Source organism: Panthera pardus, unplaced genomic scaffold (assembly GCF_024362965.1).
Source record: "Panthera pardus isolate Hobbes unplaced genomic scaffold, ASM2436296v1 HiC_scaffold_2, whole genome shotgun sequence".
Classification (NCBI taxonomy): Eukaryota; Metazoa; Chordata; class Mammalia; order Carnivora; family Felidae; genus Panthera; species Panthera pardus.
Genome location: NW_026526765.1, coordinates 70552274 through 70571926, shown reverse-complemented (window position 1 = coordinate 70571926; position 19653 = coordinate 70552274). Strand labels below are relative to the sequence as shown.

General features: G+C 35.9%; 1 protein-coding gene across 3 annotated transcripts in view; it reads right to left on the bottom strand.

Annotated features, from left to right (window-relative positions):
* Window positions 1-19653, bottom strand: part of FBXL17 (F-box and leucine rich repeat protein 17) — a 495428-nt gene that overhangs the window by 458624 nt on the left and 17151 nt on the right. For all 3 annotated transcript variants that reach the window (XM_019450532.2, XM_019450533.2, XM_019450534.2), the window contains exons 2-3: window positions 16342-16464; window positions 11612-11869 (exon numbers count right to left, since the gene is read on the bottom strand). In XM_019450532.2, coding sequence (XP_019306077.2) covers window positions 11612-11869; window positions 16342-16464 — 381 coding nt within the window. The remainder of the gene's footprint in view (window positions 1-11611; window positions 11870-16341; window positions 16465-19653) is intronic.

Genomic DNA, 19653 nt, shown 5'->3' with positions numbered 1-19653 from the left:
ATTTTCAATTTACAACAGGTTCATTGAATGCAATCCCATGGTAAGAAGATGTGTACTGGAAAGATCATATTCTGAATTAAGATGCACTCATATTCCTCTGTTAGTAGTTTTAAGTTCCTGTATCACTTAAATGAAAAAACAACTGAAAATCACGAAGGTGACAGCATTGTAATAGTTGAACCAAAGAAAGCCAAAACTCTAACTAGCCATTTCTAACTCAAGAAAAAGGCCTTAAACCTATATCAAAAGAGTCATGAATGAATTACATTTATATTGCTTTTTAATTAAAATGTTTATGACACACACTGATTTTTGTGATTCCTTAATTTAATTAATTTTCAGTTAACTGACCAACTTCCATTCTCAGGCCCATCATCAGGCTTATAATGAATTATAATAATGCCTACCTATACCTCACAGAGTTGCTGAGAAGATTAAAAATGACACTGCACATAGAAATGTTAATTAGCATACTGTAAGGCATATAAAAGTGCTTAATAAATGTTGTATATCATTATTAATCATTATTAATGGGTAAAGAAGGAAGCTATTACAAAACTATTCATTAGGATCCATGGGAAAGGAATGTTTTAGAAATGCTATACAGATGAATTTCCTGAAAAAAAAAAAAGCCTCTTGACATTTATATAAAAGCTCTACATTTCTAGTTATCACATGATTCAGAGATCAAAAAATTGAAAGAGAATATTAGCTCCATACCTTCCTAGCTATGTGAACCTGGGCAAATAACTTACAAGAGATTCCATTTTTCATCTTGAAATACCACCTCAGTTTTGTTGTGAAGATTAAATTGTGTAACATATATAAAAAGAACCCAATATATATTTACTTCCTTTTGCCAATTGTGATGCTAATGTAGAAAGAATACCTAAAATATCCTTTAACTAAACACAACACATTTTGCCAAAAAAGGTTTTTCAAGATCTCTAGTTTTTCAGTCTTATTATTAAACATCAATCACCATTATGAGGGTAAAATTGTGCCATGTCATCTGTAAAGTGGAGGGAATGAACTGAGTAGATTTAGTATGAATTCTAGACACCCCTGGATATGAGTCAGTCCTATCACTTACTACTTCAACCTCAGATAAATAACTTACAATCCCTCTATAACTGCCTCCTCATCTCAGAATAGATGTGAATCAAAAGAGAAATTTAATATGAACATGTAGTTAGAATATATAAACAGTGCCTGACACATAGTACATGCTCAATATACACCTCTTCATTCCCTGACTGAACATCATTGGAACATGTAAAGATAGATTAGGGGAGACTGACATTTTCCTTTATCTTACAGAAATTTTGAATCTAAAAACAATTAGATATTTTATTTTTTTCCTTTACTGTGATAAAATGTATAGAACATAAAAATTGCCATTTTAGTCATATTTAGATATACAATTTAGTGACATTAATTACATTCACAGTGTTATGCAACCATCACCATGCCTCCTTCCAAAACTTTATCACTCCAAACACTCTACCTATTGATTTTTTTTTTAATGTTTGTTTTTGAGAGAGAGAGAGACAGAGCACGAGCAGGGGAAGGGCAGAGACAGAAAGGGAGAAACAGAATCTGAAACAGGCTCCAGGCTCTGGGCTGTCAGGACAGAGTCTGACACGGGGCTCGAACTCGGGAACAGTGAGATCATGACCTGATGAGATCATGACCTGAGCCGAAGTCAGATGCTTAACCGACTGAGCCACCCAGGCACCCCAACGCTCTACACATTTAGCAAAAAGTCCCCATTCCTGACTTCCCCTATCCCCTGAAAACTCCTGTTTACATTACATCTCTGTGAATTTTTCTATTCTGGGTATTTTATGTAAGTATAATCATACTATATTTGTTCTTTGTATCTAGCCTACTTAACTTTGCGTATGTTTTCAAGGTTCATTCATGCACTAAGTAACATGTATCAGCATCTCATGCTATTACATGGCTAAATAATATTCCATTATGCATATATATTTTCTGTTTACTCATTCATCTCTTAATAGACATTGGGTTGTTTCCACACCTTGACTATTATGAATAATGCTACAAAAACTAATAAACAAGTATCTACTTAAGTCATCTTTTTCAATTATTTGGGGTATATTTTGAGGGCACAATTGCTGAGTCATATGTTGACCCCGTATTCAATCTTTTGAAGAACCACCAAACTGTTTTCCATACGAGGCACACCATTTTATATTCCTAACCAGCAATGTACAAAGTTCCAGTTTCTCCAAATACACAAAGCCACACTGCGTTATTTCGTTTTGTGGGTTTGGGCTTATTTACACGAGAATAGGTATAAACTGGTATCTCATTGTGGTTTTGATTTGCAATTCTCTAGCGGCTAATGATGTTAAGCATCTTTTCATGTGCTTCTTGGCTATTTGTATCTCCTCTTTGGTAAGGTCTATTCAAGCATTTTGCCTGTCAACTGAGTTTTGGGGACGGCTTCTGTTGATGTTGAGCTGTAATAGTCCTCTATATAGTCTACATATTAAACCCTTTTCAGATACACGATTTGCAAATATTTTCTCAGATTTTGTGGGTTGCCTGTTCACTCTCTTGATAATGTCCATAGAAACACAAAAGTTTTTAATTTTAATCAAGTCCAGTTTATCTGTTTTTTACATTTGTTGCCTGCCTTTTTGGTGTCGTATTTAAGAAATCATTACCAACTCCAAAGTCCTAAAGATATACACCTATCCCTTCTTCAGAGTGTTATAGTTTTGGCTCTTAAATTCAGGTCTCTGACCCATTTAATTTCTGTATATGGTATAAATAATCAAATTTCTTTCTTTTGTATGTGGACATCCAATTTTACCAGCACTTTTTTTTTGAAAAGTGTTCTTTCCCCCACTGAATGGTCTTGGCATTATGGTAAAAAATCAATTGACTATAGATGTGAGGGTTTACTGGACTCATAATTCTATTCCATTTTTCTATACATCTGTTCTTCCACTAAGTATCACACTGTTTCAATGACTATACCTTCATAAGAAGTTTTAAAATTGAGAAGTATGACTCCTCCAACTTTGTTCTTCCTATTCAAAAATGTTGTGGCTGTTCTGGGTCCTTTAAAATTCCTTATGAATTGTATAATGAGTTTTTTTAATTTCTGCAAAACCACCAGTGGAATTTTAATGGGGATTACATTAAATCTGTAGATCATTTTGGGTAGTATTATCCTCTTAAAAATACTGTCTTCCAATTCAGGAGCTCAAGATGTCTTTCCATTTATTAGGTGTTTTTTAGTTTCTTTCTAACCTGTTTTGTAGTTTTCAGTGTGTAAGTCTTGCATGTGCTTCGCTAAATTTGCTCCTTAATATTTTATTTGTGCAGCTATGGTAAACGCAATTATTTTCTTAATTTCTTCCTTGGATTTTTCACTGCTAGTTTGCAGAAATGCAACTAATTTTTGCACACTGATTTTGTATCCTAGAACTTCGCTGAATACTTTTATTAGCTCAAACAGTTTTGGGAAGAGTTTTTTTAGGGTCTACTCTATATACAGTCATAGCTCATTTTATTGTACTTCATCTTATTGTACTTCACAGTTATTTTTTAACAAATTTACAACCCTGTATTGAGCAAGTCTATCAGCACCATTTTTTCAACAGCATTTTCTCATCTTATGTCTCTGTGTCACATTTGGGTAAAATTCACCATATTTCAAACATATTCATTATTATTATACTTGGTATGGTGATCTGTGATCATTGATCTCCAATGTAACCATACCCATATAAGACGGCAGACTTAATTGATAAATGGTACATATGTTCTGACTGTTCCACCAACTAGTTGTTTTCCATTTCCCCCACTCTCCTTGTGATTCTTGGTCTCAGGACCATGAGTTCAGCCCCACACTGGGCAAAAAGCTTTTTTACAAAAAAAAAAAAAAAAAAAAATTAAAAAAAAATCTTCCAGAAAGGATTCACCATTCTAGACATCATTAAGAACATTCCTGATTCATGGGAAAAGGTCAAAATATTTACATTAATGGGAGTTTGGAGGAAGTTGATTCCAACCCTCATGGATGACTCTGAGGGTTCAAGACTTAAGCAGAGGAAGTAACTGCAGATGTGGTAGAAATAGCAAGAGAACTCGAATCAGAAGTGGAGCTTGAAGATGTGACTGAATTGCTGCAATCTGATGATAAAACATTAACAGATGAAGAGTTGCTTCTTATGGATGAAGAAAGTGGTTTCTTAAGAGAACTGCCAGAGCCACCCCAACTTTAAGCAACCACCACTCTGATCGGTCAGCAGCCAACAACACCAAGGCAATCAGCAAAAAGATTATGACTCCCTGAAAGCTCAGATGATGGCTAGCACTTTTTAGCAATAAAGTATTTTTTAATTAAGAAATGTACATTATTGTTTTAGACATAGTGCTATTGCACACTTAATAAATTACAATTAGCATAAGCATAACTTTTATATCCACTGGGAACTTAAATTCATTTGACTTGCTTTATTGTAATTTGCTTTACTGTGGTGGTCTAGAACCGAACCTGCAGTATCTCTGAGGTGTGCCTATATAAAACCATGCAAACTGAGATAGTTTTACTTCTTCTTTTCCAATTTTGAAGGCTTTTATTTCTTTTTCTTGCCTAATTACTCTGGCTGGAATTTCCAGTACAATGTTGAAGAGAAAAAGCAAAAGTGGGCATCGTGGTTTCATTCTTGAACTTAAGGGAAAATTTTTCAGTCATTCACCATTGAGTATGATATTAACAATAGTTTTGATGTATATGGCCTTTATTACGCTGAGGAAGTGTCCTTCCATTCCTAGTTTATGGCATGATTTTAACATGGAAAGATACTAGAATCACCAAATGCATTTTCTACACCAAGTAAGATGATTATGTGAGTTCTTCCTCCATTCTAGTTATGTGATATAGCACACTGATTGATTTTCATCAGTGGCTTGATTGAGCCACCTTTGCAATCAAGGAATAAATCACACTTGGTCATAATACATAATCCTTTTAATATGTTTCTGGCTTCTGCTTGCTATTTTTTTGACATTTTTTTGCATTTATACTTATCAAGGATACTGTTCTGTAATTGTCTTTTCTGGAAGTGTCTTTGGCTTCAAAATCAGGCTAATGCTGGTCTCATAGGAGTTAGGAAGTACTGCTTGCTGCTTCTTAAATATTTTGGAAAAGTTTAAGAAGGAACGGTATTAATTCTTTATATGCTTGAGGAAATTCATGAGGGAAGCCATCTGGTTTCTGTCTTTTCTTTTTGGAGAGGATTTTTATTACTGGTTCAATCTCCTTACTTGTTGTAGAAGATTTTCTACTTCTTCTTCAATCAGTTTTTGCCATTTGTGTATTTCTAGCAATTTGCCCATTTCATCTAGGCCACCCAGTTTGTGGGTGTATTGTTGCTCTTAATTTTCTTATAGAACTGTTATTATTTCTATAAAGTTGGTGGGAATGTTCATGCTTAAATTTCTGATTTAGTGAATTGAGTCTTCTTTGTTTTCTTACTCAAAGATTTGTCATTTTTGTTAGTATTTTCAGAAAAACTAGTTTTCTGTTTTCTGCTTCATTTATCTCAGATCATTATTTCCTCCCTTCTGCTAACTTCTTTTTCAAAATCCTTCAGGTGTACATTTAGGTTACTAATTTCATATTTTTTTTGTAATGTAAGCTTTCACAGCCATGAAATTCCCTCTGAGCACTACTTTTGTTGCATCCCATAACTTTTTGTGTATTGTATCTTAATTTTCATTCATTTCAAGGTATTTTCCAATTTCCCTTATCATTTCCTCTATAACCCAATGGCTGTAGAAGAGTGTGTTGCTTAACTTCCACATATTCATACATTTTCGAATTTTCCTTTTGTTACTGATTTCTAGATTTGTTTCACTGTGATCACAGAAGAAACTTGCATGATTTCAATCTTTTCAACTTTCTAAGACTTGTTTGTGGTCTAATCTTGAAAATGTTTCATGTGTACTTGAAAAGCATATATATTCTATTGTAGAGTGTATTATATATGTCTGTTAGGTATAATTGGTTTATAGCACTGTTCAGGTCCTCCATTTCTTCGTTGATCTTCAGTCTGGTTGTTGTAGCCATCACTGAAGTGTAGTATTAAAGTTTCTAATTATTAATGGAGAATTACCTATCTCTCCCTTCAAACCTTTCCACTTTTGTTTCCTATATTTAGGAGCTCTGTTATTAAGTATATATATGCTTATAAATGTTCTATCTTCCTGAGAAATTGAAACCCATCAATATATAATGAGCTTCAGTGTCTACTATAAACTTGTTTGACGTAAAATTGATTTTTTTCTGATGCTAATATAGCTACTCCAACCATCTTTGGTTATTAGCATTTGAACAGAATATCTTTTTTTTTTTTTTACTTAAATTCAAGTTAGTTAACATATAGTGTAGTATTGATATCAGTAGAATTTAGGGATTCATCACTTACATGTAACACTGAGTGCTCATCCCAACAAGTGTCCTCCTTAATGCCCATCACCCATTCAGCCTATACCTCCACCCACCTCTCCTCCAGCAACTCTCAGTCTGTCCTCTATAAAGTCTCTTATAATCTGCCTCCCTCTCTGTTTCTATCTTATTTTTCCTTCTTTCCCCTATGCTCATCTGTTTTGTTTCTTAAACTGTACATCTGAGCAAAATCACGTGGTATTTGCCTTTCTCTGACTTATTTCACTTAGCATAATACTCTCTAGTTCCATCCACGTTGTTGCAAATGACAAGATTTCATTCGTTTTGAATGAAACAATGGCTGAGTAATATTCCATTATACATGTGTGTCACACATGTATCCATCAGTTGATGGACATTTAGGTTCTTTCCATAATTTGGCTATTGTTGATAGTGCTGCTATAAACATGGGTGCATATGCCCCTCTGAACCAGTATTTTTGTATTCTTTGGATAAATACCTAGTAGTGCAATTGTTGGGTCATAGAGTAATTCTAGTTTTAACTTTCTGAGAAACCCCCACCCCATGAGCTTTCCAGAGAATACATACAAATGGCTAACAGACACATGAAAAAATGCTCAGCATCACTCATCATCAGGAAAATACAAATAAAAACCAGAATAAGATACCGCCTCCCACCTGTCAGAATGGCTCAAATTAACAACACAGGCAACAACAAATGTGAGCAAAGATGCAGAGAAAGGATAACCCTCTCACACTGTTGGTGGGAATGAATGGAGTATCTTTTTTCCATCCTTTACTTTCAACTTCATTCTGTCTCTATCAAAAAATGAGTCTCTTATAGACATGATAGGTACAGTTATCTTCTTATCCATTCTGCCAATCTTTGTCTTTTACAGTATAATCTAACTTTTTTTTAAGTAGACTCCACACCCAATGTGGGGCTTGAACTCATGACTATGAGATCAAGAGTTGCATGCTTAGGGGCACCAGGGTGGCTCAGTTGGTTAAGCAGCTGACTTCGGCTCAGGCCATGATCTCACAGTTCATGAGTTCAAGCCCTACACTGGGCTTGCTGCTTTCAGCACACAGCCTGCTTCAGATCCTCTGTTGCTCTCTGTCCCTTCCCTGCTCGCACTCTCTATCTCTCAAAAATAAATGAACATTTATTTGGGTTGCATGAGTGGCTTAGTCAGTTAGGCGTCTGACTCTTGGTTTCAGCTCAGGTCGTGATCTCACAGTTCATGAGTTTAAGCCCCACATTAGGCTTTGAGCTGGTGGTGTGGAGTCTACTTGGGATTCTCTCTCTTGCTCCCTCTCTCTGTCCCTCCCCTGCTTGCACTGTGTCTGTGTCTCTCAGAATAAATAAACTTAAAAAAAAAAAAAAAAAATGAACGTTAAAAAAAAAAAAAAGGAAGAACTGCTTGCTTAGGGCACCTGGCTGGCTCAGTCGGAAGAGCATGTGACTCTTGATCATGAGGTTATGAATTCAAGCCCCACATTTGGTGCAGAGAGTACTTAACATCTTAAAAAAAAAAAAAAAAGTCACATGCCCTACGACTGAGCCTGCCAGGTGCTCCAATTAATCTATTTGACTTAAAGTAACTACTGATAGGGGTGCCTGGGTGGCTCGGTGGGTGAAGTGTCTGACTCTTGGTTTCAGATTAGTTCATGATCTCACAGTTTGTGTGTTCAAGCCCATCAGGTTCTGAGCTGGTGGTGGGACTCTTTCTCTCCCCACTGCTCTCTGTCCCTCCCGTGCTCTCTCTGTCTCAAAATAAAATAAACTTTAAAAATTAAAAAAATAAATAAATAAAGTAACTACTGGCAAGGAAGGATTTACTTCTGCCATTTAGAAACTATTTGCTTACTGTAGGTCTTAAATGTTTTTTGTTCCTCAATTCCTCCATTACCACATTTTTTGTATTTAATAGATTTTATGCAGTATACCATTTGATTCTCTTCCCATTACTTTCCTACACATATTTCAGTTATTTTCTTAATGGTTACCATGGAGACTACAATTAACATCATAAACTTATAATAGCATAATTTGAACAATATCAACATAATGTCAACAGTATACATGATGGTGCTATGTCTCTACTCCTTCTACTTACAGTATTATCATAGATTACACTTTTACACATTACATGCCCATTAACATAGATTTATAATCTTCATTCTATACATTTGCTTTTCTTCAATCACATAGGAAAAAATGAGGAGTTACAAACCAAAAGTGAAGTAAAACTATCTTTTATATTTACCTATATAGCTATCATGCTCTTTTTAGCATTTCATGTAAAGCAGATTTACTAATGATGAATTCCTTTTTTTTTTTTTTTTTTTTTTTTTGATTTTTTTTTTTTTAAGTAATATCTAATACCCAATTCAGGGCCCAAATCTACAGCCCCAAGATTAAGAGTCACATACTCCACTGACTGAGCCAACCAGGTGCCCCTTCCCTCACTTTTTGTTTACCTGAGAATATCTTAATGTTGACTTCATACTTAAAGAATAGTTTTGTCAAATATCAAATTGTTTGATATTTTCTCTCTCAGAACTTACATCAGCACACTGCTTTCTGGTTCCAAGGTTTTGCATGAAAAATCAATTGTTAATCTTATTAAAGATCCCTTGTATGCTAAGAGACACTACTCTTGTTGCTGCTTTCAAGATTCTCTATTTGTCTGTGGCTTTTGACAATCATACTATCATGTGTCTCATTGTAGGCTTCTTTGAAATTAATCTGCCTGGAGTTCATTGAGTTTCTTGGATATACAGATTCATGTCTTTCACATCAAATTTGGTACGTTTTAGTAATTATTTCTCCAAATATTCTTTCTCTTTCTCTCTCCCTTCTCCTTTTGGGACAATCATAATGCAAATGTTGTTCTCCTTAGTGATATCCCACAGGTCCTTCAGGCTCTATTCACTTTTCCTCATTCTTTTTTTCTTTTTCTTCTCAGACACAATAATTCACTTTGTTTCATCTCCAGGTTCACTCATTCTTTCCTGCCTACCCCTATCTGATGCTGCATCCCTCCAGAAAATTTTTTAATATCAGTTATTGTACTTTTTAGCTCCAGAATTACAATTTAGTTCCTTTTGATAATTTCTAGATCTTTATTACTATCTCAATTTGTTGATACATCATTTTCTAGAATTCTTTTAGTTTCTAAAACTTTTAGTTGTTTGTCCATACTTTCCACTAGCTCTTTGAGCATGTTTCCAAAAATTGATTTAAAATATTTGCCTATGGAGCACCTGGGTGGCTCAGTTGGTTAAGCTTCTGATTCCAGCTCAGGTCATGGTCTCTCATGGTTGTGAGATCCATTTGTGAGATCCTTTGCCAGGCTCTGGGCTGAGAATGGAGACTGCTTAAGATTCTCTCTCCTTCTGCCTTTTTCCCCCACTCCTGTGCACTCTCTCTCTTTCTAAAAATTAAAATTATATGTATTTAAAAAAGAGCCATGAAAATCTGAAGCAAACATCTAATCATAAATTTATAGGTTCCAAGATATCTTACATTCTAGAGAAGTTGTAGAGGTTAGATAAATTCATGGTACTTGATTGGCATATTAACTCTTGTTCCTTAAAGGACTTTTTATTTTCCCTCTATTTCAATCATAGTTATCTTATTCTTACCACAAACACCCTTAACAGTCTGCTCAACTGTTCATATTATATCATGTTTAAAAATACAACAGATTTAGTCAACTTTATAAATACACAGACCTCTATAAATGTCTCATTATAAAGTATAATTTGCCAACAGATTTCTATCACAAAAAAAATCATGCCATGTCAACAAAATTTATAATTTCCCGTTAAAGATTAATTTGTTCTAATACATATAAGAACTTCATTCCACTAGTGGGTGATCGTATATATAGCAGAAATGATCAGGACAGATATTAAAACAAATAACGGTGTTATTGCACAATTTGCCTTTGCAGACAGAACAGTCTGCATTTTAGCATTTTTAATACATAAATTAGATTGACACACCCAGTACTGCTTAAGACAGAATCTCCCCAAATTCCTTCTAATACTGAGCTTTCAATTAATTCATATGTAATGTTTAAATTTAGCGATCTTCTTCTAAGTTCATTTCAGATCAGATTTAAATCTAGGACTTTGCCAATATTCTGCTTTTACTGGGAAGTGTCAGGACTACACCCCACTTCTAAATTTAAACTTTAATCCTAACAAGTTCTTGAATGAAATTATTAATTAACTCTTTCTTTCAAAAATGTTTGTCAAGAAAACCGTAGCTGGAGTGGGAAACGTGCAGGGCCTCTGCCCTCACAGAGCAGGCCCCCTTATTCAAAGTCTTTTGGAGTGGGAAAGTCAAAAGATGGAAGAGATTTTGGAGAATCTAAGCTTTAAACCCCAGTTCCACCACTTGCTAAACATTAGGCAAGTTAATTAATCTTTCTAACCTTTAATTTCTCCCTTTACAAAATGAGTTTAATACCAACTATTTCACAAAGTTACTTCAAGGGTTACATGTTAAAATACAGTAAGTACCTAGTACAAAACTGGGAACATTACTAAATATTCACAATATTCACAAATCTAGAGCCTGGCACATAGAATCCATTCAATACTCATGAATGAATAATCCACTCTGAGACAAAAAAATTTTAAATGGCATTTCCAAAGGAAGTGCATCAAAGATAAAATATAGTATTTTAATCCAATTATTGTTCCAAATATGGGTAATGAGCAGCTTTTACTTCATTCTACACTCCTTAATTTGGACTTTCATTTATGCTTTAAAATATGTATTTTGAAGCACATAAGCATATCATCTAGTAATGTAAAAGGGGAATTAAAAGTCAATTTTTAAAACCTCATACTAACCCAAAATGCATACTATTGGAACCTAAAGCCAAATTTGGTATAAAATTTAACTAACAAAAAAATAAATAAAATGGCTTGTCCCAGAAATTCAGGCACTCACTACAAAACACACCAAAGTTATTTATCAATTTTACTGAACCAACCACTCATGGGTACAAAAAACAAGATGGCTTATTTTAGTCTCTGAGCATTATTTTTAACATATAATAATGTGTTAAAGTGTAGCTTCAAGCAAACATTTTGAGTTAATCAGAGTAAAACCATTTTATAGATGCTAATATTTACCTGTTTGAGTCCTTCATCAGTAAGTTTGTCCTGGTTGCCTACATGAACTTTCTGAAGTAAAGGACAATGAGAGGCAACCGCAATAATAGAAGTGTCAGAAAGCTGTTTACACCTGTAGGCTGTATACCTAAGAAGTCCAGGACACTTAAATGCTAGAACACATACGCCTGTATCAGACATACTGCGACAATCAGAAATGTTGATTTCAATTATATTCTGACTTCTTGATGCAATTTTTTCCAATAATTCATCAGTGACCTAGGAGGAAAAAAAGGAATAAGTTTAAACTTTTGCTAAAAGTAGAAACTTACTTCCCATTCTTTTATTAAGTTTTCCCCCAATAAGTAATAATTAGATTACAGCATGAAAACCACAATCAAAAGAAAACCTTCTTATTGAATATTAAAGCATAACAAGAACTGTGGTATAGTATAAAATGCATACTTAGTCTTTGTTTCTAATTCCTAGAACAGAGCCTCCACAACTCTTGGAATTTCCTGATTGATAGGAGTGTCCTTTGTTATTCATAACAAGCCCCTTTTGACCACACCTGAGTTTATACTAATGAAATGACTTAAACGGGGGCCCCTAGATGATACCTTTAGGATGAGGTCTGGTCACCAGAAAAACCATGTGATTAGAAAGTGGTAACTGTCAGCCTCAACCCCTGACTTCCTGGGAGGGTACAGGAGCTAGAGACTAGGTTAGAAAAACTTTTCAACAATGAAAATTGAAGAGCTTCTAGGTTGGCGAACACCTTAAGGAGCCAGGAGGGTGACAGGCCCACAGACTCTATGGAAGCTCCACATCTTCTCCACCCCCCGTACTTTGTCCTAGGCATCTTTTCCATTTGGCCAGTCCTGAGCTGTATCCTTTACAATAAACCAGTAAAAGTATTTTCCTGAGTTCTGTAAGTCATTTTAGCAAATTATCAAACCTGAGGAAAGACTAGAGGGAACTCTTGAAGTCACAGCTGGTCAGTGAGAACTACTGGTGACTCCTGGGACTCATGAGGGGTATATGAAGAGGGGACAGTCTTATAGGACTAAAGCCCATAATCGGTGAGGTCTGCATTAACCCCAGGAGTTGGTGTCAGAATTGCACTGAATTGTTAGATACCCAGTTATTATCAGAGATTTTTTTAGAATGAAAAAAACTCCACACATCTGGTGTCATAAGTGGTATGGAAAAACACCAAGCAAAAATATATGTGTTAATTTTCATTGAAAGCCTAAGATCTATCCTTATCAGGAAAGTTACTTTAACTTTCAAAGTTAAATTTTGAAAAAGTTTGAATACACAAAATTATACTGAGATTTTAATTGCTTTGTTTTCTATTTTTAACCCAGCAAACAGTGTGTATCAGTCATCACATTATATGAATTGTAACTTATTATACCTAGTATTAGATGATCCCTACCACAAAATATAAATTTTAATTGTTTTACTACTTTTTAATTTAAACTTTATTTTTTATTTTTTTAATATACATTTATTTTTGAAAGAGAGAGAGAGAAAGAGACACACAGAGTACAAGTGGGGAAAGGGCAGAGAGAGAGGAAGACAGACTCTGAAACAGGCTCCAGGCTCTGAGCTGTTATCATAGGGACTGATGTGGGACTCAAACTTGGGAATGGCGAGATCATGACCTGAGCTGAAGTCACCACTTAACCAACTGAGACACCCAGGTGCCCCTTTAAAAAAAAAAAAAAATTAACGTTTATTCATTTTTGAGACACAACGAGAGACATAGCATGAGTGAGGGAGGGGCAGAGAGACAGGTAGACATAGAATCTGAAGAAGGCTCCAGGCTGTGAGTATCAGCACAGAGCCTAACACAGGGCTCGAACTCACAGATGCAGAATCATGACGTGAGCTGAAGTAGGACACCAAGCCAAACAGGTGTCCCTTTACTACTTCTATCAGAATACTACCTCATATATATATATAGAAAATACATCATTTTGTTTATGAACACATCCAAGATTACATACAAATGTCCATATCAAATACCTTTTATCAAAAAAACCCTCAAAGCTAGAGGTACTTTAAGTGTCCAACTCAGCTCAGATCATAATCTCAGGGTTCATGGGTTTGGGCCCCACATCAGGCTCTGTGTTGACAGCTCAGACTGGAACCTGCTTCAGATTCTGTGTCTCCCTCTCTCTCTGCCCCTCCCCTGCTCGCACTCTGTCTCTGTCTCTCAAAAAAATAAATTAAAAAATGTTAAACAAAATTTGTTTTAATTTATATAAAAAACATACCTCAAAGCTAAGTATGAGTAACCTTAGAATTCATGTGGTAAAAAACTCACATGGCCGTCTGAATTTTAAACATAATTTTTAAAAAATCAACCTGTACATATTCTATACCCAATCATGGAATAAGTCACAGGGATGAAAGGTACAGCATAGGGTGTATAGTGAATGGTGTGGTAATAGCCTTGTACAGTGAGAGATGGCAGCTACACTTGGGATGAGCACATCATTACGTATAGAGTTGTCAAATCACTATGTTGTACACCTGTAAAAGTATACTTCAATAAAAAATAAGTAAACAAATAAAAAAGAAAAAGAGGGTTAATATTATTCAAGTCCCCTGAGTACAAATAATGGTCAAAGAAGATGCACATGATGAAATTTATTTATTTTTTTTTAATTTTTTTAACGTTTATTTATTTTTGAGACAAAGAGAGACAGAGCATGAATGGGGGAGGGGCAGAGAGAGAGGGAGACACAGAATCGGAAGCAGGCTCCAGGCTCTGAGCGGTCAGCCCAGAGCCCGACGCGGGGCTCGAACTCACGGACTGCGAGATCGTGACCTGAGCTGAAGTCGGACGTTTAACCGACTGAGCCACCCAGGCGCCCCGCACATGATGAAATTTAGAACAGAAGTAAAGAACTGTAGTGCTGAGGAGCACTAAAAGTAAGAGACAAGGCTGAAACTACCTTTATGCTCCCTGGAAAAAGCATAAATATAGACAGTTACCTTCAAAGTTAAAACCTGGACATAGCTCTCCTTTTATCTTTTCTTCTTTTTTCATCTCCAGACATAACCACCAATAGAAGGGTAAAGCTATTCTTAGCCTGAGTTTGTAACAAACAGCTCAGATATCCAAGAGTACTAAAGAGCCAATGGATTATTTCACATTACTTCTTTCCACTCTACCAGCCACAATAACTAAATACTCACTATTCTCCCTGGACACAAATTTCATGGACCCAGGCAGGGAAATGACTAATTCCGTAATTATTTCAGCTTCTAACCAATGAGGCAGAAAAACAAAAAGAAAACTTACACATAAATGTCCAGGATTTGCTTATTTTGTTTAAAGTGAACGAGTGATACACACACACACCCCCCACGTAAACTACTAGTGGTATGCTGCATGCAGTTGGCTTGTACCAACTCACAAGAGCCTGCAATGTGTACCTCTTTCCAAATCAGGGACATCACCGCATTCAGTGATACCACATCCGTAGCCTCAAATAGGCCATGGTGGGAGCATTTGCACCACAAAAACTAGCAAATATTACAAATTACAGCTTTCTATTTGTTTGTTTTTGAAAGGAGTTGTTAAACATGTGGCAGCACACCAGTACCTAACAGTATCATGGATTTAGAACAGGTTCAGTACTCCAATAAAATCCTACTCTTATTGAATATTTTTATGCATTTCAATGCCAAGTTCTAACAATCAAGTCCAAAAGAAGTTCTAACAACCAAGTCCAAGTCCAAAAGAAAAAAACAACAAGTCCAACAAATTGTATGTAATAAGCACTATTAACTCTACCTTTTTTCCTAACTTATGCCACCATATGAACACATTGGGCAGCCAGGCAATAGGGAAGATTAGAAAATTAATCAAAAGGAAAATAAAAACAAGATATCTTAGCCCATTTTGCTTCTATTTATTCATCTATAACAGTAGTGTGAGAATGCTTAAACTATTGGGGCACCTGGGTGGCTCAGTCAGTTAAGTGTCTGACTCTGTTTCAGCTCAGGTCATGATCTCACGGTTCATAGGATTGAGCCCCACATTGAGCTCTGCACTGACAGTGCAGAGCCTGCTTGGGATTCTCTCTCTTCCTCGCTCTCTGCCCCTCCCCCGATCTCTCACTCACACACACACACACACACTCTCACTCTCTCACTCAAAATAAACTAAAATTCTTCAACAAAAAAATTTTTAAAAAATACTTATACTATTCACCTATAACAACAGTGTAAAGATACTATAATTAATAGTATAATAATAACACATTAAAAGGGATAATAATAGTATCAACTCAAAACGTTGTTGGAAGGTTCAAATGCTTTAGTATGTGTAAAGCCCAGAGAACAGTACATGGCATATCAGCAGTACTATATATACATATGCCATCATGTTCTACTACTAAACTAAAATTCATGATATAATTCCTACAAAAAGGGGGGGAAAGCTTAATAACTTTCTTTAAACGTAATGAAAAAAGGGAGAAGACAAAGAGGACTTAGACAAAAGGATTAAAAAGCAACCCAAAATTACCAATCCACATTAAATATCTTCTTCACCACAAGAACCTAGCTATAACATAAATTCACACAAAAAAATTACTGAAGCATGGAATTATAAGTTACAGTCATTCGAACTATCTTGAAAAACTCCAACATGAAAGAAATGATTTCTGAAGAGAAATAAAGATATTTGTTGGGTAGGCCAAGGTGTTTCTTAGAATTAGATTCCATACCTGCTGACGACTACTAAGATCCAGCTGCTTCCAAAACTGGAAATCTAAACAAAGGTCACGCCAGTACTTGCAAACCAACGAGGCAGAAAGGCAACGCTCATCCAGGGATAAATTGGAAAATATCTGTAAATAAAAAAGGAACCATATAATATGTGCTAAATACTTCAAAAGCACAGGAACAGGTTTTTGTTAATTAGAAAAAATTAACTTTTAAAACAGAAAACCATCTTGAATACAAGTGGCCATTGTTAGAAAAGTCATCATTAGGGACAGCCCTAAAGAGGGTATGAGAGTTAAGAATGTGTGTTAACATTACCTTCTATGTAAAAAGAGTGGGTGTGAGAGCAGGGGGATTTCTTTCTAGAGAGAGAAAATGTGTGTTTGCCAGTATTAAAATTTTTACAATTAAGGTATGTATCAATAAATACAATGTGTGGACCATATTGGGATCCTGAACTGAACCAACTATAAGAAGGTTCTTCTGAGACAATCAGATAAAACTGAACACAAGATATTAGAAATCAGAAAATTATTATTCACTTTCTAAGCTTTGATTATATTGTAGTTATATTCATACTGTGGTTACGTTTTATAAAAGTATTATGCATTTTAGATATATACTTTAGTGTTTATAAATAAAATGATATCTAGAATTTGCTTTCAGATACCTTATCAAAAACAAAAAAAAGTTGGTGAAAAAGAAAACAAGAAAGGCAGAATACTGAAAACTAATAAAACTGGTTGAAGATACATGGTGGAGGGCAGGTTAATTATAGTATTTTCTACTTTGGTTTGTATATGATAATTTCCATAACACTAAGTAAAAATTTTAACCAGAACATGTGCTCTAACACTAAATTGTCTTATGCTGGGTTTAAATCATGGCTCCACCATTTATTATCTATGCAACCTTGGACAAATTACTTACTCTCTCTGTACCTCAATTTATCTTTAAAATGGGGATAATAGGGATTGCCTGGGTGGCTGACCTCATCTCAGGTCATGATCTCACCATTCATGATTCTGAGCCCCACATTGGGCTCTCTGCTGTCAGCATGGAGACCACTTCAGATCCTCTGTCCCCCTCTCTTCTGCCCCTCCCCTGCTCTCATTCTCTCTCAAAAATAAACATTAAAAATAATAACAATGATAAATAAAATAAAATGGGGATAATATAGTATTGACCTGATAGAGTTATTGTGAGGACTAAAGGAGTTCAAAGTTTTGGAAACAGTATCTGGAGCAGAGTAAATAGTATATAAATGATTCCTATCATTACTATGACCTAAAGTGGTAAGCCTCTGGGCAGGCAAAAGTTGTAGACATCTCAGCTAGAATCTCTACTATATTTAAATCTTAAGCCTGGGGAAAATAACTACCTTCTCTTCACAGCTACCATTCTTTTTCCAAGGGTCTACTGAGAAATAAAAAATATGTGTAAGAATCACCAGCAAAGATGACATTAAGCCCACTACAATCTCTCACTCCCACTCATGACAACTAAAACCTATGGACAACATACTAAAAGCAATTAACTCAGGACTCCAAAAGGTTAGTAAATAGGGGCACCTGGCTGGCTCAGTCAGTAGAGCTCACAACTCTTGATCTTGGGGTTGTGAGTTTGAACCCCACAGGAGGCATAGAGATTACTTAAAAATAAAATCTTTTTAAAAAGTTTTTAAACATTAAAAATAAATAAAAGGTTGGGTGCCTGGATGGCTCAAATGGTTAAGCATCTGACCTTTGATTTCAGCTGGGTCATGATATCACAGTTAGGGAGACTGGGCCCTGAATCCAACTCTGCGCTGATTATCACAGAGACTGCTTGGAATTCTCTCCCCCTCTCTCTGCCCCTCCCCCATGCTCTCTCAATAAACATTAAACTCAAACTCATGCTCTCAAAATAAACATCAAACAAATAAATAAATGTTAGTAACAGATGGATTGGGGAAGTGAGCCAAAACTTAAAGAATAGTCAGTAATAGGAATGAGTTTCCTGAGTTTTTTTTTTTTTTTCTCCCATCATGGAATAGGATGGCCCCTGTGCAGAACTGTACATAAGACACAACTAAACTACAGAGATAAAACCATCTTTCTGGACAGAATGTGAGACAGAAAATGTGAGAACCTTCATTTTGGGTTTTCTTTCTTTTCCCTTTTCTTTTCTCTCTCTGTTGGCCATGTCCCAATACAGCCTAAGTCACAGAGCTGCAATGTGGCAGCTGTGTAGACACCTAAAACTCTGAAAGTAAAACCATTTTTCTGGCCAGTAGAACCAGCAAAGAGAACTCTGTGGACCAAAGAGTGTGCAAGGAATCCTCACTACCTTTTTTGCCACAAGGCAATGGGATGACATATTTAAAGTGCTGAAAGGAAAACTGTTAAGAACTCTGTATATCTGGCAAAACTATTCTTCAAAAATAATGGAGAAATTAAAATATTCCCAGATGAGCACCTGGGTGGCTCACCAACTGACTTTGGCTCAGGTCATGATCTGATAGTTCATGGGTTCGAGCCCCGCATCAGGCTCTGTGCTGACAGCTCAGAGCCTGGAGCCTGCTTCAGGTTTTGTGTCTCCCTCTGTCTCTGCCCCTTCCCTGCTCATTCTCTTGTCTCTCTCTCTCAAAAATAAACGTTTAAAAAAATATATTAAAAAAAATATTTCCAGATAAATAAAAACTGAGGGAGTATGTCACTAGTAAACCTGAGTGTAAGAAATGCTAGAGGGAGCTCTTCAGACTTAAATGAAAGAGCATAAGCCAGCAGCTTGAAATCACATGCAGAAATAAAAAACAACAGTGGGGCGCCTGGGTAGCTCAGTCAGTTGGGCGTCTGACTTCGGCTCAGGTCATGATCTCATGGTCCGTGAGTTCGAGCCCCGCGTCGGGCTCTGTGCTGACAGCTCAGAGCCTGGAGCCTGTTTCAGATTCTGTGTCTCCCTCTCTCTCTGACCTCCCCCCATTCATGCTCTGTCTCTCTCTGTCTCAAAAATGAATAAACGTTAAAAAAAAAAAAAAAACCAGGAAAGATAGGTGTTTGTGTAGGTAAATATAAAATTTATAACTAATGTATTTTGGACTTGTACCCCTTTTATTTTGTACATGATTGAGAAGAAAACTACAAGGGCATCTGGGTGGCTCAGTTGGGTAAGCATTCCACTTTGGCTCAGGTCACGATCTCCTGGTTCATGAGCTCGAGCCTCACTTCGGGATTCTCTCTCTCTCTGCCCCTCATGGGTAGTCTCTCTCTCTCTCTCTCTCTCTCTCTCTCTCTCTCCCTCTCTCTCTGCCCCGCACTTAGTCATACTCTCTC